Source organism: Lates calcarifer, unplaced genomic scaffold (genome assembly GCF_001640805.2).
Source record: "Lates calcarifer isolate ASB-BC8 unplaced genomic scaffold, TLL_Latcal_v3 _unitig_1127_quiver_1851, whole genome shotgun sequence".
In the NCBI taxonomy this organism is placed as follows: Eukaryota; Metazoa; Chordata; class Actinopteri; family Centropomidae; genus Lates; species Lates calcarifer.
In genome coordinates this window covers 1-23,473 of record NW_026115306.1, presented here as the reverse complement: position 1 = coordinate 23,473, position 23,473 = coordinate 1, and the positions used below count along the sequence as shown (strand labels likewise).

Genomic DNA, 23,473 nt, shown 5'->3' with positions numbered 1-23,473 from the left:
TGTTGCCTTATACTGACAGGTGTTTCTGTTATTTTGTCCACTCCATTTGACAGTAGGCTGAATCACCAACTCCTCTCTGTATAATGTAACACAGTTTAACAGCAGCACAAACACACAGCTGAGTCAACACCTGTGAAACAGTTTCAACACAAACTGAACTGTGACCTTGATGAAGCAGAGTTTGATCAGACTGAATGATCAGACAGTCTTCACCTGTCCACAGGTATTTCCCCTCACTCAGCTACACATTCAATGTCAGTGTGAAGGTAAAGAACTGCTCAGGAGGAACATTGTTCGGGTTTTATACCGATTTACCAAGTCGTGATATAACAGGAAATGATGCTCTTATTGTGAAGGTGAGAAATCGCCTCAGCCAATAAAGTTGAAGTGAAAGTGAAAGTATTTATTGTTCAGTCTGTGGCGCAGTTAGGAGCCGTTATCTGTCTGTTACTGAAGTTACAATGTTTAATGTTCAGATGAGCTGGACAAACATGGAGCTTCTTCCTCTCGTGTGTCTCTGTCTCCTGACTTGGTCTGGAACAACGTTTGCTGATGGAAACGGTGAGAAAACTAAAGAGTCTCTGAGAATCAGACTGAGCTTTATTCTGAAAAAGAATCTGTTCATTTCTGGAGCCTGGAAACAGAAAGGTGCTGCAGCAGATGCACCTGTCACATCAGATCAGGAACACATGAACATGTTACATGAATTGTAATAATTAGTACAGATCAGTGTTAAAACGTGTTGGTGATGCGTTCGCTGTCCGCAGTATTTCTCTCTTTATCATATGTGTGGGAGCGGATGTTCAGGGCGTCGTCTCCTTCCTGAACAGAGAAATGAACCGTTCATTCTCACAAACTCTTCTTCATGTCAAACCTGACAATTTGCTGTGAAACATCTCTGAACTGTGGACGCTGATATTTCTGATGACAGAGAAACTCTGACTGTTCCCGCTGCCTCACACTGACTCTTAGTTCAGTTTGGTTTATTCTGTTTATTCAGAGGGAAGTAACACAGAGGAATAAGAAGCTGAGTTCCGGTTTTTCTCTTTTCTTTTTTCCTCGCTCTCTTTCTGTCTTTGTTTCTCAGACATGATGTTCAGATACAGTGAAAACACAGGAAGGTTCAGGTTTGATTAAACACCACATGAATCTGAACTTAACATCCAGAATCATAGAGGTTTGTTTTACATGAGGAGGATCAGTCCTGTCTCTGTGTCGAGGCTCTGACTTCCTCATCACCGTCAAACTGCTCATGTGCGCAAACATGGCGCTGGGTGAGGTTTGAAAACCTGGAGGAAACAGCCTCTGGTCTAGACTGACTCAGTTTCCAGTCGTTCAGACCCACCAGTGACCTGAAGGCAGCTTTCTCCTCCTGGTTATAACAGACAGTCTGACATCTGATCTCACACACATCAGGCTAAAAGATCATTTTTATTTTTCATCCATTCGTTGATGAGAGTGTTTTGATACTGTGGACAGAGATTCTCTGTAGTATGAGGCAGATGATGAGAGCTGGCTGTGGTCACATCTCTTTATTCAGACTTAGAAATGTTCTCAGTTCCTCAGCTGCAGAACACAGTCAAATACATGTTGTTCTAATTCATTATTATTAATGATTAGTGAGTGTGTGTCCCTGAGGTTGAGCTAAAAGACCACTGTGAAGAGTGAGGAAAGAAATGTAACAATAAAAACCTCAGATAAGAATTAGAAATAAATGTGTGAAAGTTTCTGGTTATATTGTTAATTGATCTGTTGTTATAACAACAAACTTCTTACCTGAATGACTCTGTAACACACTGATTAATACATGTTTTTATCTTCCAGAGACAGAGATCAGAGTGTTAGAGGGAAGAAATGCAACTTTACCCTGTTCCCTCAGCTCCAGAGAGAACATTGGGCTGAGACGCTTTGAGTGGAAGAAAGGTGGTCAGAAGAAGGTGTTGGTGTATGATGGTGGAGTTCACTCCAATAATGGTTTCTCAGGTCAAGATCCACAGTTCAAAGGTCGTGTCTCATATTTTGAAGATGGACTGAGGAATGGAAACGCCTCCATAACCATCAGAGATACAAAGCTGACTGACAGTGGAGACTACACCTGTGAATTTCCAGGTCGTCAGGAAAAATGCCACATCAAGCTTGTTGTCGGTGAGTACTTTAATAAAACACCTGATTATTTCCTGATGACTCTGGTTTAAGAGTCCCAGATGGATTTTAGTCAAACAGTCAGAATCCACATCTGGCAGGGCCTCGTCCCCACAGCACTGCAGCTGTCGTCTCCTTCCTGAACAGAGAAATGAACCGTTCATTCTCACAAACTCTTCTTCATGTCAAACCTGACAATTTGCTGTGAAACATCTCTGAACTGTGGACGCTGATATTTCTGATGACAGAGAAACTCTGACTGTTCCCGCTGCCTCACACTGACTCTTAGTTCACTTTGGTTTATTCTGTTTATTCAGAGGGAAGTAACACAGAGGAATAAGATGCTGAGTTCCGGTTTTTCTCTTTTCTTTTCCTCGCTCTCTTTCTGTCTTTGTTTCTCAGACATGATGTTCAGATACAGTGAAAACACAGGAAGGTTCAGGTTTGATTAAACACCACATGAATCTGAACTTAACATCCAGAATCATAGAGGTTTGTTTTACATGAGGAGGATCAGTCCTGTCTCTGTGTCGAGGCTCTGACTTCCTCATCACCGTCAAACTGCTCATGTGCGCAAACATGGCGCTGGGTGAGGTTTGAAAACCTGGAGGAAACAGCCTCTGGTCTAGACTGACTCAGTTTCCAGTCGTTCAGACCCACCAGTGACCTGAAGGCAGCTTTCTCCTCCTGGTTATAACAGACAGTCTGACATCTGATCTCACACACATCAGGCTAAAAGATCATTTTTATTTTTCATCCATTCGTTGATGAGAGTGTTTGATACTGTGGACAGAGATTCTCTGTAGTATGAGGCAGATGATGAGAGCTGGCTGTGGTCACATCTCTTTATTCAGACTTAGAAATGTTCTCAGTTCCTCAGCTGCAGAACACAGTCAAATACATGTTGTTCTAATTCATTATTATTAATGATTAGTGAGTGTGTGTCCCTGAGGTTGAGCTAAAAGACCACTGTGAAGAGTGAGGAAAGAAATGTAACAATAAAAACCTCAGATAAGAATTAGAAATAAATGTGTGAAAGTTTCTGGTTATATTGTTAATTGATCTGTTGTTATAACAACAAACTTGTTACCTGAATGACTCACACACTGATTAATACATGTTTTTATCTTCCAGAGACAAAGATCATCGTGTTAGAGGGAAGAAATGCAACTTTACCCTGTTCCCTCAGCTCCAGAGAGAGCATTGGGCTGAGACGCATTGAGTGGATGAAAGATGGTCAGCAGGAGGTGTTGGTGTATGATAGTAGTCGTCTATCAGGTCAAGATCCACAGTTCAAAGATCGTGTCTCATATTCAGAAGATGGACTGAGGAATGGAAACGCCTCCATAACCATCAGAGATACAAAGGTGGCCGACAGTGGAATCTACACCTGTAAATTTCCAGGTCGTCAGGAAATATGCCACATCAAGCTTGTTGTTGGTGAGTACTTTAATAAAACACCTGATTATTTCCTGATGACTCTGGTTTAAGAGTCCCAGATGGATTTTAGTCAAACAGTCAGAATCCACATCTGGCAGGGCCTCGTCCCCACAGCACTGCAGCCACATCTGGACTGATTCCCTCTGATCAAACAGGCTTGGTTTTTATTTGTGTCAGTCTTTACAATCAGCTTCCAGCAGTCTGTAGTAGATGAAGTGAGAGTGAGTTCACTCACATTTCACCTCCTCTGACTCTAACAGCTTCAGTATGTTTCAGTCAAAGAGGTTTTCAGATCATCAGTGTCTTCCTGGAATATGCAGCCTCTGTTTATTTACACAGAACCACATGAAGGTGTAATGTCACCTCTGTGTGTGATTTAATCATGTCAGCATTGTGTAATCTTCAGCTGTGGTCAGTGTCTGTCCTTTTACACAGACGTGGATTAGCCTCTGTAACCACGTCTAAAGGTGGCAGGATGAGGTCCCTGCTTTCTGCCTCCCTACCTTTTATACAGAATGGTATAAGGTGGAATAACAGCTCAATATTCATGCCTTGAAAAGGCTGAGTAAAAGAGGCTAAAGACACATCAAGCAAACTGAAAATGTTCCAAACTACATGAGATCATCACAGTTATACTGAGGCCCTGAGATTAATCTACAGAGAACAGAGGGAGAATGAGAGAGTGGAGGGAAATAACAGAAACAACTGGACTTCATGTTGTGTTTCGTTTAACCTCTGACACTGAACCTGTGACAGATTTATATTTTATCTCAGACATTTTCTGTCTTTGATCCTTTTTTAAAGTTGGATTTCTGAACTGGTTCTTACTCTGTTCAGATTTCAGTATCAATAATAAACAAGTCAAACCTGTAATATATTCAAGGAGGATCAGAGCACATTCACTTTGTCTCCTGTCTCTGCTTGACTCTCCCTCCTTACTCACTCCCTCTTCTCTCACTTCCTCTACATACATGAAGGTTAATTGGTGACTCTAAATTAACTGTAGGTGTGAATGGTTTGTCTGTATATGCCCCCCCACCACCACAGTGGGTAATGACTCACTGTTTGTGTTTCCTGTCTGCTAAGTTGATGATCTCACACAAACACACTAACATATGTTCTGTTCTGCCTTTCAGATGGTCCCTTAAAAGACAGAAGAGATGAAAACATCCCAGGTGAGTCCTGATTCTGATGACGTCACTGTTTAATGAGTGGAGACAGTTCACCTGTTCACCACCTTGATCTGTGTAGACTTTAATCAGACTGCAAACTGTCCAGACCAAATAAAAGAACTCAGTTTTAAAAGCTTGTTCTGTGATCTATTGTGTAAAATCTTCATCTTAAAGGTAACTGAAGCTAAATTAGTGGAGTAAAGGTTCAATGTTTCCCTCTGTAATGTGGAGGAGTAGAAGGAGCATAAAGTGGAAAAACTAAAGTTCAAGTAAGAGTCAAAATACACAGTATATAGAGCAGAAACAGCATTAATGATAAATCCAGTGTGTAGGTTAAAGGTTGGAGTGCAGTAAGAACTGTGCAGAATGTCAGTGTCTAATAATAAATACAGTAAAGTACAGATTGTAGAGCAGCAGTGAGTTTAAGGTTTCTATAGTTGAAGGTGGAATAGATAATGGAGGAAGTGTGTGAGCTGACTCTGATGGAAAGTGTTGTAGTATAGAGTTATAGTGTGTGAGCTCCACACTAAGGTGTGTTCATTAACATTAGACTGTAATATTTCAATTCAAGAAAGAAATTGATCAGAGATTCATAGATTTTCCACATTTCTTTATTGTCATGATATGAATCAGAAATTGTGTTTACAGTTGTGAATAGTTACTGAAAAAATCAAAATGATTTTATATCTCATGTCCTATCAAACTGTGCAGGTATTTGAAACCAGTGCTTGTGTTGTGTCTTCTCCTTCTTCTCTGTTCATGTGTTTTTCTTTTAAATACACTGCAATCAACATATACAAGCAGAGAGGAGGTAAACTTAAAGGTATTGTATTATATTTCCTGTCAGTTTTCCTAATAAGTTGTTATTCATGTTCACAGGTGCAGCTCCAGAGCCATCCATCAGGATACTTGGTGAAACAAAGGATGGAGAACTGCTGCAGTGTGTTGTTCGAGGAGCTTCTCCCAAACCTAAAGTAGAGTGGAAAGACAGTTCTGGAAACATCCTTCCTGCTGAGGAACCACTGGTCACTGAAAGAGGAGGACGTTACAACATCACCCTCCAAACTACTGTGACCAAGACCGACCGCTATCGCTGTGTCGCCACACAGGAGGAAATCAGCCATCAGACTTATCATGAGACCTTTGTGTCTATCAATGGTGAGTTTCTTGTATTTTTGTTTTTATAGTCACATTATTTTAATTGTTAATTTGTTGTTATTCATGTATTTAGACTGAATACAGAGCAAACTGAGATCAAAACGTTTGCGTGTAAAATGTTTGAGGCTGAGTCAGATTTGTTGTGAGGCTCTGAGACTCCACTTCATGAATCTACAGAGATCAGAGGAAGAATGAGAGGCTGTGGAGGGAAAGAACAGAAACAACTGGAGTTTGTAGTAAAGTCTGAGATCAGTCTGATCTCACACACACACAGACACACACACACACACACACACACACACACACACAGTAACAGGTGTAGAAATAGCTGGTGTAACCTGATCCTGAGCAGAGACATGAAAACACCACACGAGGCCGATTTAGACTGAAATCATTAGAATCAGAGACGTTTCTGTTCCACAAGAGAAAAGAAAAAAGCTTCAGAGAAGAAGAATGAATGTAACACAGGTGTCACCAGAATATACTGAGACTGACTGAAGCTCTTATCAGCTGGAATTAGATCAGACAGAGACACAGAGAGTTTATTCATCCTGAGGGGAGATGACAGTTTGACAGCAGCAGAGTCTCATGAATCACAACAAACAACATGAGGACTCTGAAAGATGGAGATCAGGTTTTAGTTATTGATGATTTCATTCTCTGATTTTAACTAGAAACTAAAGTCAGACTGAAACTAGGATCATACTCTGACTCTGGTAATAACTCGACACCATGAAGGCACGTAAAGGTTTCAGAGGTGAACTGTTGACTGAATCATGTGACATTGTGTTGAGTTCCCATCACGTCACAGTGAGAGTCCTGTGTGAGCAACATGTTAATCAGGTTGTAGCTTCCTAACACTCGGTTCATTCACTGCAGCAGCGTGTGAAGCTGAGCTCTGACTCTGAGCCTCTGTTCTCTCCAGTCTGTGGATACTTTCCAGTTGAGATGAAGACAAACACAGAACAAGTCCTGTAGTGAGGCTCCACAGGCTGCCTGTACTGTTTCTGTTCTCAGTCTCTTTGAGGCGTCTGGTTCAGATCAGAGTCCTGGAGCTGGATGCAGCAGCTGTTTGTAGATTCACACTTGGTTTGACTGCTTCTAACTCAACTGGTTACATAGAGGAGATTTCTGCATCACTGGATTCAAATGGGTTCCACCACACAAACTAGTTGTTCCACAGAGCTCTGTTGTTAGAAATATTTACAGCTGCTAATGACAAAACCAGCTCACTACACAACCTACAGTACAGCTGAAGGTGGAATAGATAATGGAGGAAGTGTGTGAGCTGACTCTGATGGAAAGTGTTAGAGTAGAGTTTATCAGTCTGATGAATGTAGTGGAGTAAAAAGTACAATATTCCAAACATGTTCCTACTGATGAAGAACACGTGTCAGAAAGAGGAGGATGCTGCAACATGAGCCTCCTCACTACTGTGAGCAAAACCAGAACCAAGCTCTGAGCTGAGCAGCCGAGCAGGAGGAGAGTGGACAGAAGATGGAGGCTGACATCACTGTGCTGCTCACATTCATCCCACTGCTGTTTTTATCTGCTGAGAGTTTGAGATTCTAGGAGCATGGACACAGTTAGTTGTTGTCTTTGTGAAGGCTGTGATGTCCAACCTGCTGCACCTGATCTGCTGTTACACTCTGAGTCTGACATTCACTTTATCCTCATCTGTTTCAGAGAGTCAGAGTGGGTTGGTTGCTGGTGTTGCTGTTGGTGCAGTTCTTGGGACTCTCTTTATTGTTGGTGGTGTTCTAGCTGTTAGAACCAGACGTCACAGATTTAAGAAAGGTAAGTTTAAATAACACATCAGCATATTCATAATGAACAGACACTAAAGAGTCACAGCTCTTCATTTGGCAGTGAGCTTCAGTGATATTTTTATCATTATTCCTTTATGGTCAACAATGGTGGAAACTGAAATCTGTTATATGATGTGATATCCATCCATCAGGGCTGACATTGGGCTAGAGGCAGGTTACATCCTGTACAGATCACCAGTCCATCACAGGGCCAACAAATACAGACAACCATTCACACTCACATTCACACCTACGGTTAATTTACAGTCACCAATTAACCTGCATCTCCATGTACAGTTCTCAATATTTATCGTATTTCATCCTTATCTTATTCTGTCTATACTTTGTATATTTAGCTAAGAGTTTACTGTTTTATTATTTATCCTGTTAACAGTTTACTGTGCATTGTTTATTGTTTATTTTATTTTATTATTTTTTAAAATCCTATTTTGTATCTATAAGCTACTGGAAATTCAGTTTCCCTGAGGGAGTCATCCCAAAGGGATAAATAAAGTCTCTGTCTTTGAACTGTTGGAGGAAGCTGGAGAACCCAGAGAGAACCCACACAGGCACAGGGAGAGCATGTAAACTGGGGCTTGAATCCAGAACCTTCATGCTGTGAGACGATAAATGAAAAAGATGCATAAACAACAAATAAAGATGAGAGGCTGAACAGAGGCAAGAAGATGAGCAATAATAAATAAAACAAAGAAACAAGAAACTAAAGTTATAAAATGAAGCTGATAAATAAGCTTAGATCTCAAAAGTAAATGAAATGAAGTTGTTGAGCTAACTGATTTATGTTGCTTTAGCAGACTGTTTCAGAGGTTTGAGGGCTTTGATACCAAATGTCACTCACTGACACAAGTCAGGAGCTCAGTGGTGTAATCAGGGCAAGTTATATTTAAAATCTTCAATTTCATTCTAAAATTCACAAATTTATAATTTCTCATTTCTCTTAAAACAATAGTCAGGTGACCATGTTAACAGTGAAACAGCTGTTTGCTGGAATCCTATTCACACTGGCCATTAAAAGATCCCTCCTAATGAACTTTCAACGTACGTGATGGGAAACAAATCCATGTACAAATATATTCTGAGGCTTCAGCAGTCTGAGTAAACCATAACAAGAAGGTATCTTTGTTCTGACAGTTTAGGGTTGGTCTTGGTGTTTCCCTGACAGCATCTGACTGCCAGAATGATTCTCTCTGCTGAGGCTCAGAAACCAAACACAGTCTGTTCCTTTTCTACCAACACTGAACAGGTTCCATTATGGAAACAAAAAAGCCTTTAAGTGTGCTATTCAGATAAAACCTGTATGTGTGTTAATCTATATAGATTATATAGGATGAAAAGGATCAAGACAGATTTTTTTTATGTAATATTCTTTTTCTTTTTGCAGGTTTACCACGAGACAAAATTAACGGAAGAGCAGAGGAAGAGTCATTTCCAGTGGGTTAATCCCAACCCTCTTCCAGCACCTCAAAGTTGGCCGCCTGTTTTTGTGTGTGTGTTAGCAGGTGAATGAGAGGCTATAAATGTAAGAGGTTTGAATAAAATTACTCTATGGAAGCAGCTATTTACTCTATGCTTACAGCACTATAAATATACACAACTTGTACAGCACAGACACAGTTTAACCAAAACGCTTAAATGCACCCCAGCGCAGAACGTTTCAGTATCTTAATATTACTCGCTAACATATCTTAACAATTATATTTTAATTGTGTTTCTTTTTATATGGAAAAGGTTTATATATCTGTATCTTTAAGCCACAGCCAGCAGAGGGTTAGCTTAGCTTAGCATAAAGCCTGGATATGGGGAAACAATTTGTTTCTGTTGGACACAGACAGACTGTTTCCCTGTTTACAGTCTTTATGCTAAGCTAGGCTAACTGTCTACTGGTTGTAGGGTCATAGTAATCCTGCAGTTGTACAGTATCTTTATATAATTACTCTTCAAGTCTCAATATGGACTTTATTCTCTCTGATGTGATGTTGTGGATGTTTTTATTTTCACAAATAAAACTTATTTCTAACTCTGACTCTCTCCTGCACCTTCTCTGTACAGTAACATGTTGTCTACACTGTTCAAATTTAGAATTTTGGTTGGAGACCACTTGAGTGTTTTTAAACTCCTGCATGTTGCAGATGGACAGTGAGGGGTCTGAGACTGAAACTGAATCTGTTGGAGTCTGGTGTGAATGTTGTGAGTCCAGCTGCCGTCAGCAGAGGAGGAAGCTGCAAACGTCTCTGAGCCACATTTCAAGGCTGTGGCTGGTGAGTATGTTGATGTTCAAAATGTGTTCATGTGGTGCCCCCTGCTGTCCTCAGAAACCTGTTACAGCAGCTCAGTCCACACACACCTGCCTCTCCTGACTGTGACACAGATCTGACAACAACTGAGTGAAATGTGAGGTCCATTGTTCTTGATACCACAACACCTTTGGTGTTTTGCTTGAGATGCTCTGCTATTAGGTTAAAATGAATATAGTTGTACCCCATATACAGCCCTTAATATTAAGTCTTATAGTGACAGAGGAAATAAAAGTGCAGCAGCAGGAAAGAAGTGAATGGATCAAAGGCACAGGAGAAGAGCAGAGTTTTAAAGTGGAAGGAGTTTGAACACATCCGAGATCATCAGGAAGTTGGTTCCATCTGTGCAATCTGCAACCTCACCACTAGATGTCACTAAATCCTCCACACTGATCTTAAAGAACAGGAGGAATGTGCTCAGCTCTCTTGGTTTTTGATAAAACTCTGGCATCATGGTTCTGAATGAACTTGATGGAGAAAACCAGTTGGTTCTTTAAATACACCAGGAGCCTAATTTCTTAAGCAGATGATGAGGTTGTTGCCTCTATATGAGATATAAAGATATATTTGACAGGACCAGGTTCCTGAATCTAAGGCAAAGCACAGAGTATGGTGTAAAGGTGAGGTGAGAGTAAAGGTCCATCAAGGTAATAACCCTCCAGGTTTAAACATGTTCAGCATGACTTTAGAAACAGGTGTAACCTGTGGTTTCACCTGTTTCCTCTGTGTCAACCCCCACTCCCTCAGGGGGAACTTTGTTCGGGTTTTACCCCGATTTCCCAAGTCGTGATATCAGCGGAAATGACGCTCTTATTGTGAAAGAGATGCCCCGGAAGTTGGGAAATCGACTTTCCGTAAAGTTTAACTGTTGAGTCGGTGGCGCCGTTAGGAGCCGGTAACTGTCCGGTGTGTTAGTGTTTAATGTTCAGATGATCTGGACAAACATGGAGCTTCTTCCTCTCGTGTGTCTCTGTCTCCTGACTTGGTCTGGAACAACGTTTGCTGATGGAAACGGTGAGAAAACTAAAGAGACTGAACTTTATTCTGTGTGACTGAAAAATGTCAAATTATTATTATTATTATTATTATTATATATTACTGTATTTATTGAGATGGAAATAACCACAGAGAAATAATAACTCTCTCTCTCTGTGCTATTTCTATCTTTATTTGTCTTTTAAATTTCAAATGAATTTTTGAAATGAATGAGAAACAGCAACAGAAAGAAAGAAAGAAAAAACACACCTGTGACTTCACACTATGTTTAATATTATAATATATGATCCTGTCCTGAGGTGACCTCTGTTCTCTTTAATAAATATTGGAGTAAATTTTGTAGAAAACTTAAAAGCAGAAGAGCTGAAGAAAAGCAAACAGTTGTTTTGTTGTCGTCTGTCACCACAGGACAGTTTAACTCTGAGAGGTGGATGTTCTTGGAGAATTAGTTCAGGAATAATATTTGACTCATTGATCAGCTGCTTAAACCAAAGTGTTTCTTATTATATCACAAGTTAAATGTTGTTTTACCTGAATGACTGTAACACACTGATTAATACATGTTTGTATCTTCCAGAGACAGAGATCATCAGAGTGTCAGCAGGAAGTGATGTAACTTTACCCTGTTCCGTCAAAGAGGACGTTGAGCAAAAACGCTTTGAGTGGATGAAAGATGGTCTGAAGGAGGTGTTCCTGTTTGATCGTGCTCCTCAACCACGTCAGGATCCAGAGTTCGCACGTCGTGTCTCATATTTTCAAGAAGAGCTGAGGAATGGAAACGCCTCCATAACCATCAGAGATACAAAGATGGCCGACAGTGGAAACTACACCTGTGATTTTCCAGGTCGTCAAACATCCCACATTCAGCTTGTTGTTGGTGAGTACTTTAATAAAACACCTGATTATTTCCTGATGACTCTGGTTTAAGAGTCCCAGATGGATTTTAGTCAAACAGTCAGAATACACATCTGGCAGGGCCTCGTCCCCACAGCACTGCAGCCACATCTGGACTGATTCCCTCTGATCAAACAGGCTTGGTCACATTTCATCTCTCAGGACTGTAAATACACTTAAAGAGCTTTTCACATCATCAAACAGCCTCTTAAAGCTTCTCTGTAAATGACTGTTTCTGCTGTGTTAACAGGTGCAGCTGTGAACCCGTCTGTCATCACACTCAGAGTCACACAGGACTGGGCGGCGCTGCAGTGTGTTGTTCGAGGAGCTTCTCCCCAAACTGAAGTCGAGTGGCAGGACGGTTCTGGACACAACCTCACAGCTCAGCTACAGGTGTTTGACAGAGACGGACGCTACGACATCATCCTCCAAACGACTGTGACCAAGACCGACATCTATCGCTGTGTCGCCACGCAGAAGGAAATCAGCCATCAGACTCATGCTTGGACCTACGTGTTCATCTGTGGTGAGCTTCTTCCTGTCTGTATTTTAATCTTTAAATAGTTTCAGGTTCATGTTTATTAGTTCACATGTTCAGACTGAATGGAAGTTAAATTAGGATTAAAATGTGTGAGTGTAAAAGTGACTGAGTCAGATATACTTAACTCTTCTAACTGTGTTTTCTATCACACTAAATGATATGAACACTGTGTCTAAGTACAGTTCTCTAGTAACTGCAGCAGTGGTTGCTGCAGCTGTTGTAGTCGTGCTGCTTAGTGTTTGTTGTACGTTCTGCGTCTCAGATGAACTTTATCCTGATCTGTTTCAGGGAGGCACAGTGGGTTGGTTGCTGGTGTTGCTGTTGGTGCAGTTCTTGGGACTCTCGTTGTTGTTGGTGTTGTTCTGGCTGTGCTTAGAGCCAGAGGTTACAGATGTATTAAAGGTAAGGTTCAATAATGGATTACATCAATATAATAATAATGTTGTAATGTTCAGAGTGATGACAGTTGTTTATCTTCTCAGTGTTCTGTTGGTTTTTACTCTCAGATCAGATCAGTTGATATTTTCCTGAATATAATGTTGTTTTCTCTCCTGCAGGTTCACGATCAAACACCTTTTAAAGACTCCAGTGAGTCAGAGCAGAGACCTGATCAGGATCCTGATCTACCTTTACATGAGCTGTGAAGTCTTAGTGAGTTTTAGGCCGAGGTAGTGAGGACATTTCAGCTGCTCCTCACTTATTTCAGACAGTTTGAGAGTTTAGACCTGGATCTAAAGTTACAGTTAGAGGAGCTGTGTCTGGAAACCAAACCGGATCTGAAACATGATGTTGCAAGTTACAGGGCTGTGATCCTGAGAACAGACATGAGCAGATTGGCTGAACGAGATGTAAAAATGTCTGTTTAGGTTGAGAAAATCTGACTGTGGAAGTAAAGGAGGTGTGTTGGAGAAGATCTGTGACCCTGTAGTGAAATGTTTGCTGGGTAATGATGTGTTTATGTCCAATGTAAAACACTGTGCTGTGTTTTTCTTTTCCATCTTTACATGATGTAAATATGCCTTTGTTTTTTAAAGAAACAGTTTATACGTCATTAATCTGTGACGTGACTGTTGTTCTTATGTAAAATGTGTTGTTGAGTGTTCATTTGTGGCGCCCCCTGCTGTCCTCAGAAACCTGTTACATCAGCTCAGGATCATCAGGATCTCGTTCACAGATTTCAGCTGATTTGTGTCTGAACATGTGATTTATTCAACTCCACAGAAGGGGGAGCACTTTTAGGTGGTGTGGGTTTTGAGTTTTTGCAGTTCTGTTCATTTTCAACAAGATGAAGGAGCTTTATTTCCACAGCACATTTCAAACACACAGGCAAAGAAAACCATCAGAACATCAGGAGGAGGAGCGAAGCTCTATCAGAGGACTGAGTTCAGGTGTGAACACTTTCACCTTCCTGCAGCAGAACCCCGGCCTCTCTCCTGGAAACAGCTGAGTAAAAATGTGAGTTCCTTTGTTCTCAATACTGCAGCATCAAGAACTGCAGTATTATGTCTGAGATTCTCTGCTGTTAAGTTAGAATGAATATAGTAACTGTACATTTCTCCTGCTGTTTCATTGAGCTGCACACACACAGTTCAACATATTACCTGGGAATCAGTGTGTCCCCTGTACAGCCCTTAATATCAAGTATCTTATAGTGACAGAGGAAATAAAAGTGCAGCAGCAGGAAAGAAATGAATGGATCAAAGGCACAGGAGAAGAGCAGAGATTTAAAGTGGAAGGAGTTTGAACACATCTGAGATCATCAGGAAGTTGGTTCCATCGGTGCAATCTGCAACCTCACCACTAGATGTCACTAAATCCTCCACACTGGTCCTTAAAGAAGAAAAATCAGTTGGTGGCTGCAACTCATGGCCTTAAGCCATAACTTCTGGTTTCCACACCTGTTTCCTCTGTGTCAACCCACACTCCCTCACTCTGTCTTGTCAAACATCCTCAGGAAGTTCACTAAGGTGAAACACGTCTTTCTTCAGAGACTCAAAACACTCACCTGAAGTTTCATTAGAAAAGAGAAACAAACTTTTAAAAGCAGAAGAATCCCACATGAAAGATGAAACATGTCCTCTAAAGGAGGAACTCTCCCTGCAGAGTGTGTCAGGTACAGTTAGAAACAAAGCTAGAAACTCAGTGAGCAGTTTATTAGGAACAGCCAGCTGAAATGAAAACAGTCCTGTAACCTCCTCCTTCATGAAGGTTAGAATGATCAGGTTTTGTTTTTTCTAATGGTCAGAGAAAAAAAAGTGATGAGACTGAACTGGTCAGATTCATTCAACACTTGCACAGAGACAGTTTCAGCTTCTGAACAACAGAGCTGAATATTAAATACAGCACAGGTGGATTCTTTCTTAACTGTGTAGAAAAGCTTTATTCTCTTGTTGAAATATTTTTTGGAGGAGAGAGATGCAACAAAGTGCAGGTTCTTGTGAAGGACCTGGTCCCCGGAAGCTGAGAAACAGAAAGTGTTTAGTGTTGAGTCAGTGACGCAGCTCGGAGCCGTTAGATGCTCCGTCAGTGATGCTGCAGTGATGGAGCTGAGATCAACAGCGATGGAGCTTCTTCCTCTCGTGTGTCTCTGTCTCCTGACTTGGTCTGGAACAACGTTTGCTGATGGAAACGGTGAGAAAACTAAAGAGTCTCTGAGAATCAGACTGAGCTTTATTCTGAAAAAGAATCTGTTCATTTCTGGAGCCTGGAAACAGAAAGGTGCTGCAGCAGATGCACCTGTCACATCAGATCAGGAACACATGAACATGTTACATGAATTGTAATAATTAGTACAGATCAGTGTTAAAACGTGTTGGTGATGCGTTCGCTGTCCGCAGTATTTCTCTCTTTATCATATGTGTGGGAGCGGATGTTCAGGGCGTCGTCTCCTTCCTGAACAGAGAAATGAACCGTTCATTCTCACAAACTCTTCTTCATGTCAAACCTGACAATTTGCTGTGAAACATCTCTGAACTGTGGACGCTGATATTTCTGATGACAGAGAAACTCTGACTGTTCCCGCTGCCTCACACTGACTCACACTTTACTTCATCACTTTGATTCAGTGTTGTGTTTACTGAGCCGGAAATAACCTCAAAATTTTGAAATTCATTTCCTAAAGCAGTGGTTACCAACGGGCGGCTCGCGGGCAGCATCCGGCCCGCTATAGCTCTCAATCCGGTCGCAGTATATTATTGAATTCAGTAAACATGATCCACAGCAGGATAAACTGTGACTGAGTATCTGTGTAAATCCTATCAGACTGTCCTGCAGCAAACATCACAGGACACTGTAGAAAACACTGAAGGAAACAAACAGCTTATATTTTCTTAGAGCAGAGTTATTCAGCTGTTAAACATCTGAGTTTATTTTTGAAAAGAGTAAGTTGTAGAGAGAAGGAGAAGAGTAGAACTAAAATAAATATTGGATCATAAAACATCAGAACAGTTTTAAGTGAAAGTCTCACATTAATTACAGCTGCTCCTCAGAGACTGTTCATGTTGGTAAATGCTGTGGATGTAAACCTGTTCAGACTCCTGGTTGTGATCTGACTGTAGAAATTAAATCACTCACTCCTTCACTTTTCTCAGGTAAAGAAATAAATAATGAGCAGATTCTCCTTGTCTTTTTACTCAGCTAAATTAAGTTCATCAGTTAATTGAAGCTTCACTTTGTTTAGTTGTTTTTTTCTCCTTGTTGATCTGGAGCGCTCTCATACTTCCTCTTTCTTTTTCTTTCTTTGTGTTCCTCACATTTTTTCAACTGAAGTACAAAATGCAGTAAAAATCATGTTATTGGTGAAGAGACCTAATATGACTTTGAATGTTGATGATCATCATTAATTATTAATAAGTGTGTTTCCCCAAAGGTTGTGCTAAAAGGCTAATGTGAATAGTAAGAGGTAGTAGAAAGAAATACTAGAAATAAAAACTCCAGATAAAAATGAAAAGTTTCTTGTTATATCATAGGTTGATATGATGTTATAATGACAAACTGGTGACATGTTTTTATCTTCCAGAGCCAAAGATCATCGGTGTGACAGAAGGAAGTGATGTAACTTTACCCTGTTCCCTCAGTTCCAGAGAGGACATTCAGGGAAAACGCTTTGAGTGGAAGAAAGATGGTCAGGAGGTGTTCCTGTATGATGGTAGTCCTCTATCAGGCCAAGATTTACAGTTCAAAGGTCGTGTCTCATATTTTAAAGAAGAACTGAGGAATGGAAACGCCTCCATAACCATCAGAGATACAAAGCGGGCTGACAATGGAATCTACACCTGTGATTTCCCATATCTTCAGCCAAAACGTCAAACATTCCACATTAAGCTTGTTTTCGGTGAGTACTTTAATAAAACACCTGATTATTTCCTGATGACTCTGGTTTAAGAGTCCCAGATGGATTTTAGTCAAACAGTCAGAATCCACATCTGGCAGGGCCTCGTCCCCACAGCACTGCAGCCACATCTGGACTGATTCCCTCTGATCAAACAGGCTTGATGTTTGTGACACTGCAGATTATGTTGTTCTGTACAATGAATGGTAGCAGATGAAATGTGAGTTTAAACTGGTACGTTAGTGAAATCAGTGTTAGATTGATGGGTAATGACTCACTGTTTGTGTTTCCTGTCTGCTAAGTTGATGATCTCACACAAACACACTAACATATGTTCTGTTCTGCCTTTCAGATGGTCCCTTAATCTCTTAGGGTTCATTTTAATGATGTGCACCTCTGTCTCTTAATACTCTCCCATTTTAAACTGTGTATAATACAAAGACCATGAGGAGCTGATACATTTCCACTGAATCAGTGTCAAACAGACTCTCAGAGGTTTTCTCAGGTGTGTTGATCTTACTTACAGCTCTGAGGCTGTTGAACTGCTGAAAGATTCAACAGAAAACAACAGAAGCTCTCTTCTTCTTCTCCTTTTACTTCATATTTCAAATGCAATAACTCAGTCATAATAAGAGCTATCAGGCTGAAACTCACAGGATCTCTCCCTCCACTTGTCGACAATATCTGAACCAAATTTCATGTTGATAGACAGAAGTGTGTGTGAGATATTTCAGAAAGTGCAGTACAGAGTATCTCCATCAGATGACTACAGAGCTTTCTAAAACCTCTCCAAAGTGACCAAATAATGATGAGAAATGTCTTTATGACGCTGAAAAAATGTCCCTCAATGTTCAAGTTGACTAAAAGCAGATGTTGTTCATATTTAGATAAAGATTGACAGATTTAGTTTCATTGAATCACGTCTCTTTTGACTGATGAAAAACTTTCTCTGTTATGTGGGTGTCCCACCACCACAGGAAGTCCAACTACATGAACTTCCATATATGGTCAGGCAGGTAATTTTACCGGCTCCAAACTCAGAGTGTTTTCACGGTGCTGACTTTCTATTGGATGAAAGTAGCTGTCAATAAAACCCAGTGTGAGCTCGCGTAAAGATGCGCTCCTCTGATTGGCTGATGGAGTTAAAAGTCCGTTAGGTTCGTCACTTTATGTCGTAGAAAGAAGCTGATTGGTTTGTTTTGTTCGTGGGCGTTTACTGATTTCAGAGATACTGAACATCATTGCTCAAATATTTGGTCAACTCTTTAAAATGGACTGAAATGTCGTTGTTTTGGAAGTTTGAGGAGCAGCGTTAAAACTAAACGAGGGAAATAATCCACTTTTATTCTGCTTATTTTTACTTCCGCTTGAATTTAAACGAGTTGGATTTACTCGGTGAGTTTTTCTTCTTTAAAATGAGCCCAGTTTGTCTTTAAATGTCTGTTTTTCGACCTATAAATGCTTTTTAACTGCAGCGAGACAGGTTAGCAGGTTCATTGCTAACTGGTTACTGCCGGAAAGTGAGACGTTCACGTGTTTATCGTGTAAATCCGTCATTTAGTTTCTTGAATAAATTGTAAAACTGAAAATTAGATCTTTCAAACGAGGTATAATATGTCCGTGTTTACGTCAACAGTCAACATGAAAATATAGAGTTGATTGATTTATTCAGTTTACATGTAAATGTCAGGTCGCAGGCAACCTGCGCACTTTAAAAGGTTAAAAGACAGAAGAGGTGAAAACATCCCAGGTGAGTCCTGATTCTGATGACGTCACTGTTTAATGAGTGGAGACAGTTCACCTGTTCACCACCTTGATCTGTGTAGACTTTAATCAGACTGCAAACTGTCCAGACCAAATAAAAGAACTCAGTTTTAAAAGCTTGTTCTGTTATCTATTGTGTAAAATCTTCATCTTAAAGGTAACTGAAGCTAAATTAGTGGAGTAAAGGTTCAATGTTTCCCTCTGTAATGTGGAGGAGTAGAAGGAGCATAAAGTGGAAAAACTAAAGTTCAAGTAAGAGTCAAAATACACAGTATATAGAGCAGAAACAGCATTAATGATAAATCCAGTGTGTAGGTTAAAGGTTGGAGTGCAGTAAGAACTGTGCAGAATGTCAGTGTCTAATAATAAATACAGTAAAGTACAGATTGTAGAGCAGCAGTGAGTTTAAGGTTTCTATAGTTGAAGGTGGAATAGATAATGGAGGAACTGTGTGAGCTGAGTTTTTGCAGTTGTGAATTGAACATATATTTGGTAGAAGTCAGAAGTATTTTACATACATCAAACTACGCAGGGATGTGAAACCACTGATTGTATTGTGTCTTTCTGTTTCTGTCCTCCCCTAAACACACTGTAATCAACATATACAAGCAGAGAAGGGGTGAACTAAAAGATCCTGGTATTATGCTGTCTCAACCTAAATTATCATTTACGTTCACAGGTGCAGCTTCAAAGCCGTCCATCATCACCTTCAATGGAACAAAAGACGGGGTACTGCTGCAGTGTGACGTTCAAGGTGCTTCTCCTAAACCACTTGTACAGTGGCAGGACAGTTCTGGAAACATCCTTCCTGCTAAAGACCCTCAGGTCTCTGAAAGAGGAGGACGTTACGACATCATCCTCCAAACTACTGTGACCATTTCTGGCTACTATCGCTGTGTCGCTACACAGAAGGAAATCAACCATCAGATTTATCACGAGACCCATGTGTCTGTTCCTGGTGAGTTTATTTGTTTCTTCTATTTTTTTGTTGTTTCTTTTTACAGTCAAATAATTTTAATTGTTCATTTGTTATTAGTTTAAAAAATATATTTGCATGTGTTCAGATTGAACACATGAATCTACAGAGATCAGAGGAAGAATGAGAGGCCTGTGGAGGGAAAGAACAGAAACAACTGGAGTTTGTAGTAAAGTCTGAGATCAGTCTGAACACCCACACACACACACACACACAGTAACAGGTGTAGAAATAGCTGGTGTAACCTGATCCTGAGCAGAGACATGAAAACACCACACGAGGCCGATTTAGACTGAAATCATTAGAATCAGAGACGTTTCTGTTCCACAAGAGAAAAGAAAAAAGCTTCAGAGAAGAAGAATGAAGGTAACACAGGTGTCACCAGAATATACTGAGACTGACTGAAGCTCTTATCAGCTGGAATTAGATCAGACAGAGACACAGAGAGTTTATTCATCCTGAGGGGAGATGACAGTTTGACAGCAACAGAGTCTCATGAATCACAACAAACAACATGAGGACTCTGAAAGATGGAGATCAGGTTTTAGTTATTGATGATTTCATTCTTTGATTTTAACTAGAAACTAAAGTCAGACTGAAACTAGGATCATACTCTGACTCTGGTAATAAACTCGACACCATGAAGGCACGTAAAGGTTTTCAGAGGTTGAACTGTTGACTGAATCATGTGACATTGTGTTGAGTTCCCATCACGTCACAAGTGAGAGTCCTGTGTGAGCAACATGTTAATCAGGTTGTAGCTTCCTAACACTCGGTTCATTCACTGCAGCAGCGTGTGAAGCTGAGCTCTGACTCTGAGCCTCTGTTCTCTCCAGTCTGTGGATACTTTTCCAGTTGAGATGAAGACAAACACAGAACAAGTCCTGTAGTGAGGCTCCACAGGGCTGCCTGTACTGTTTCTGTTCTCAGTCTCTTTGAGGCGTCTGGTTCAGATCAGAGTCCTGGAGCTGGATGCAGGCAGCTGTTTGTAGATTCACACTTGGTTTGACTGCTTCTAACTCAACTGGTTACATAGAGGAGATTTCTGCATCACTGGATTCAAACGGGTTCCACCACACAAACTAGTTGTTCCACAGAGCTCTGTTGTTAGAAATATTTACAGCTGCTAATGACAAAACCAGCTCACTACACAACCTACAGTACAGCTGAAGGTGGAATAGATAATGGAGGAAGTGTGTGAGCTGACTCTGATGGAAAGTGTTAGAGCAGAGTTTATCAGTCTGATGAATGTAGTGGAGTAAAAAGTACAATATTCCAAACATGTTGCTACTGATGAAGAACACGTGTCAGAAAGAGGAGGATCGCTGCAACATGAGCCTCCTCACTACTGGTGAGGCAAAACCAGAACCAAGCTCTGAGCTGAGCAGCCCGAGCAGGAGGAGAGTGGACAGAAGATGGAGGCTGACATCACTGTGCTGCTCACATTCATCCCACTGCTGTTTTTATCTGCTGAGAGTTTGAGATTCTAGGAGCATGGACACAGTTAGTTGTTGTCTTTGTGAAGGCTGTGATGTCCAACCTGCTGCACATGATCTGCTGTTACACTCTGAGTCTGACATTCACTTTATCCTCATCTGTTTCAGGGTTCCCCACTGGATGGGATTGTTGGTTTAATTCTCAGTTTTGTTGCTGGTATTCTTCTAACTCTGCTTGTAATATGTTGTTGGCAAAAAATCGAAGAAAGGTAAGTTTAAATAACAACAACAGCTCTTTCTATCCTCCTGATGTTCAGAGTGATGACAGTTGTTTATCTTCTCAGCGTTCTGTTGGTTTTTACTCTCAGATCAGATCAGTTGATATTTTCCTGAATATAATGTTGTTTTCTCTCCTGCAGGTTCACGATCAAACACAATTTAAAGAGTCCAGTGAGTCAGAGCAGAACCTGATCAGGACTCTGATCTACCTTTACATGAGCTGTGAGGTCGGCTGTTGGAGGATGAAGTCATAATTTCTCTGTTAAACTCATGGAAACTTTGTCTTTAAAATGAAGCCAATCATTATTATGATATTTACCAAACCATAACTGTACATTAACCAGAGTTGATTTGATCTCTCCCTCATTATCTAACCTCAGTTCTACATAAACTACACTGCAGTTTCCCTGAAGGACCACATGTAAGTTCAGTGACTGAGTTACACTGTGGTCAGTTCCATAGAGACAGACTGGAGTTCACACAGTGACCGATCAGATTATTAATGAACCTGCCATCAGTGTGTGTGTGTGTGTGTGTGTGTGTGAATGACAGGTGTAAATATTAAAGCTCTTTGAAGAAAAGTGTCTTCTAAATTCATCAGTTCTCAGATCTGATCAAACTGCTTGTAGCTGTTGACTGAGTTGGACATGTTTATTTTCATATCTGTGTTATTGAGGTTATCTGGGACAATCATGTTGCTTCACAACAGTTTGAATAAAAGCTGAAAACTATCAAACTGGATGTTGAGACTGTTCTGGATCTTTCTGTCTGTTCACACTTTGATTCAAAGTTGATCTGAAGAGAATCTGAGGCTTCATCAGTCTGAGTTCAACACATCAGGTGGAGATCTTCTAATGTCAGTGTTTTAGTAGAAAGTTGACTTTGTTTAGTTTCCTTATCCAATAGTTTGTGTGTGTTGTGTTTGTGTGTTTGTACTGACAAAGAAAAAGAGCCAGTTACAGATCCATCAGCTCCTTCAGCACCATGGACAGCTCCACAGGTTTATCAATACATATTGATCATGTTTTCTTCATCTTTATGTTGAGAGATGAGAAGATTGATCAGACTCTGACTTCTGTTTGTTAAATATGAAGCCACAGCCAGCAGAGGGTTAGCTTAGCTTAGCTTAGCTTAGCATAAGCCTGGACATGGGGGAACAGTCAAACCCTCAGAGTCTGGAGATATAACATGTTGGTCACTGAGCTGTGGAGGAGCTGCCAGGTGGATTTAGTTTCTGTTGGACACAGACAGACTGTTTCCCTGTTACAGTCTTTATGCTAAGCTAGGCTAACTGTCCACTGGTTGTAGGGTCATAGTAATCCTGCAGTTGTACAGTATCTTTATATAATGACTCTTCAAGTGTTTGAAGCATCAATATGGACTTTATTCTCTGTGATGTTGTGGATGTTTTTATCTTCACAGTTAAACTTTTATTTCTAAGATGACTCTCTCCTGCACCTTCTCTGTTCAGTAACATGTTGTCTACACAGTTCAAATCTTAGAGAGACTGAAATATGAATCCAGATGTTGGAGACCACATGGACAGTGAGGGGTCTGAGACTGAACTGAATCTGTTGGAGTCTGGTGTGAATGTTGTGAGTCCAGCTGCCGTCAGCAGAGGAGAAAGCTGCAAACGTCTCCGAGCCACATTTCAAGGCTGTGGCTGGTGAGTATGTTGATGTTCAAAATGTGTTCATGTGGCGCCCCCTGCTGTCCTCAGAAACCTGTTACAGCAGCTCAGTCCACACACCTGCCTCTCCTGACTGTGACACAGATCTGACAACAACTGAGTGAAAATGTGAGTTTCTCTGTTCCTGATTCTAAGGTCGTCTTCATGTAAGAAGAGACAAACTTTTAAAAGCAGAAGAATCCGACATGAAAGATGAAACATTTCCTCTAAAGGAGGAACTCTCCCTGCAGAGTGTGTCAGCTCCTGGTTTTCATGCGGTGTGTGCCGGTGCAGGCTCAGTGGTGCAGGTTCTTGTGAAGGACCTGGTCCCCGGAAGCTGAGAAACAGAAAGTGTTTAGTGTTGAGTCAGTGACGCAGCTCGGAGCCGTTAGATGCTCCGTCAGTGATGCTGCAGTGATGGAGCTGAGATCAACAGCGATGGAGCTTCTTCCTCTCGTGTGTCTCTGTCTCCTGACTTGGTCTGGAACAACGTTTGCTGATGGAAACGGTGAGAAAACTAAAGAGTCTCTGAGAATCAGACTGAGCTTTATTC

At 40.8% G+C, this 23,473-nt stretch overlaps 3 protein-coding genes and 1 long non-coding RNA gene across 6 annotated transcripts; all 4 read left to right on the top strand.

Annotated features, from left to right (window-relative positions):
• Positions 1–380: 380 nt before the first annotated feature.
• Positions 381–9,764, top strand: LOC108886442 (butyrophilin subfamily 1 member A1). Of its 3 annotated transcripts, none has more exons than XM_051067093.1 (7): positions 381–561; positions 1,825–2,109; positions 3,547–3,582; positions 4,719–4,757; positions 5,634–5,912; positions 7,599–7,709; positions 9,123–9,764. In XM_051067093.1, the coding sequence occupies exons 1-7, from the start codon at positions 462–464 to the stop codon at positions 9,179–9,181; spliced, it is 909 nt and encodes a 302-aa protein (XP_050923050.1). In that variant the 5' UTR covers positions 381–461; the 3' UTR covers positions 9,182–9,764. The 3 variants fall into 3 exon arrangements, with proteins under 3 accessions (XP_050923050.1, XP_050923049.1, XP_018536820.1); XM_051067092.1 differs by having other exon boundaries at positions 383–561; positions 1,825–2,145; positions 3,277–3,582; XM_018681304.2 differs by lacking the exon at positions 4,719–4,757 and having other exon boundaries at positions 384–561; positions 1,825–2,145; positions 3,277–3,582.
• Positions 9,765–10,883: 1,119 nt separating this feature from the next.
• On the top strand, positions 10,884–13,517 carry LOC127138969 (CD276 antigen-like). The gene is made up of 5 exons (XM_051067094.1): positions 10,884–11,049; positions 11,609–11,908; positions 12,176–12,451; positions 12,755–12,868; positions 13,024–13,517. Exons 1-5 carry the CDS (start codon positions 10,965–10,967, stop codon positions 13,044–13,046), a joined length of 798 nt encoding a protein of 265 aa, XP_050923051.1. The 5' UTR covers positions 10,884–10,964; the 3' UTR covers positions 13,047–13,517.
• Positions 13,518–14,897: 1,380 nt separating this feature from the next.
• On the top strand, positions 14,898–20,528 carry LOC127139311 (butyrophilin-like protein 1). The gene is made up of 4 exons (XM_051067095.1): positions 14,898–15,097; positions 16,485–16,799; positions 19,240–19,518; positions 20,467–20,528. Exons 1-4 carry the CDS (start codon positions 15,007–15,009, stop codon positions 20,526–20,528), a joined length of 747 nt encoding a protein of 248 aa, XP_050923052.1. The 5' UTR covers positions 14,898–15,006.
• A 403-nt stretch (positions 20,529–20,931) lies between these two features.
• LOC127139310 (uncharacterized) lies at positions 20,932–21,992 on the top strand. The gene is made up of 2 exons (XR_007809474.1): positions 20,932–21,241; positions 21,392–21,992. It is a non-coding gene; the product is annotated as an uncharacterized LOC127139310 (long non-coding RNA).
• The last annotated feature ends 1,481 nt before the right edge of the window (positions 21,993–23,473 follow it).

What these genes read in the sequence shown, in the direction of transcription:
- LOC108886442 (XM_051067092.1), top strand. Translation starts at nt 462, where the DNA reads ATGTTTAATGTTCAGATGAGCTGGACAAACATGGAGCTTCTTCCTCTC. An exon ending in GACCTTTGTGTCTATCAATG is followed by an intron (nt 5,913 to 7,598) that starts GTGAGTTTCTTG and finishes CATCTGTTTCAG; the next exon opens with AGAGTCAGAGTGGGTTGGTT. An exon ending in ACGTCACAGATTTAAGAAAG is followed by an intron (nt 7,710 to 9,122) that starts GTAAGTTTAAAT and finishes TTCTTTTTGCAG; the next exon opens with GTTTACCACGAGACAAAATT.
- LOC127138969 (XM_051067094.1), top strand. Translation starts at nt 10,965, where the DNA reads ATGATCTGGACAAACATGGAGCTTCTTCCTCTCGTGTGTCTCTGTCTC. An exon ending in CCACATTCAGCTTGTTGTTG is followed by an intron (nt 11,909 to 12,175) that starts GTGAGTACTTTA and finishes CTGTGTTAACAG; the next exon opens with GTGCAGCTGTGAACCCGTCT. An exon ending in AGGTTACAGATGTATTAAAG is followed by an intron (nt 12,869 to 13,023) that starts GTAAGGTTCAAT and finishes TCTCTCCTGCAG; the next exon opens with GTTCACGATCAAACACCTTT.
- LOC127139311 (XM_051067095.1), top strand. Translation starts at nt 15,007, where the DNA reads ATGGAGCTGAGATCAACAGCGATGGAGCTTCTTCCTCTCGTGTGTCTC. An exon ending in AACGTTTGCTGATGGAAACG is followed by an intron (nt 15,098 to 16,484) that starts GTGAGAAAACTA and finishes TTTATCTTCCAG; the next exon opens with AGCCAAAGATCATCGGTGTG. An exon ending in GACCCATGTGTCTGTTCCTG is followed by an intron (nt 19,519 to 20,466) that starts GTGAGTTTATTT and finishes TTCTGTTCTCAG; the next exon opens with TCTCTTTGAGGCGTCTGGTT.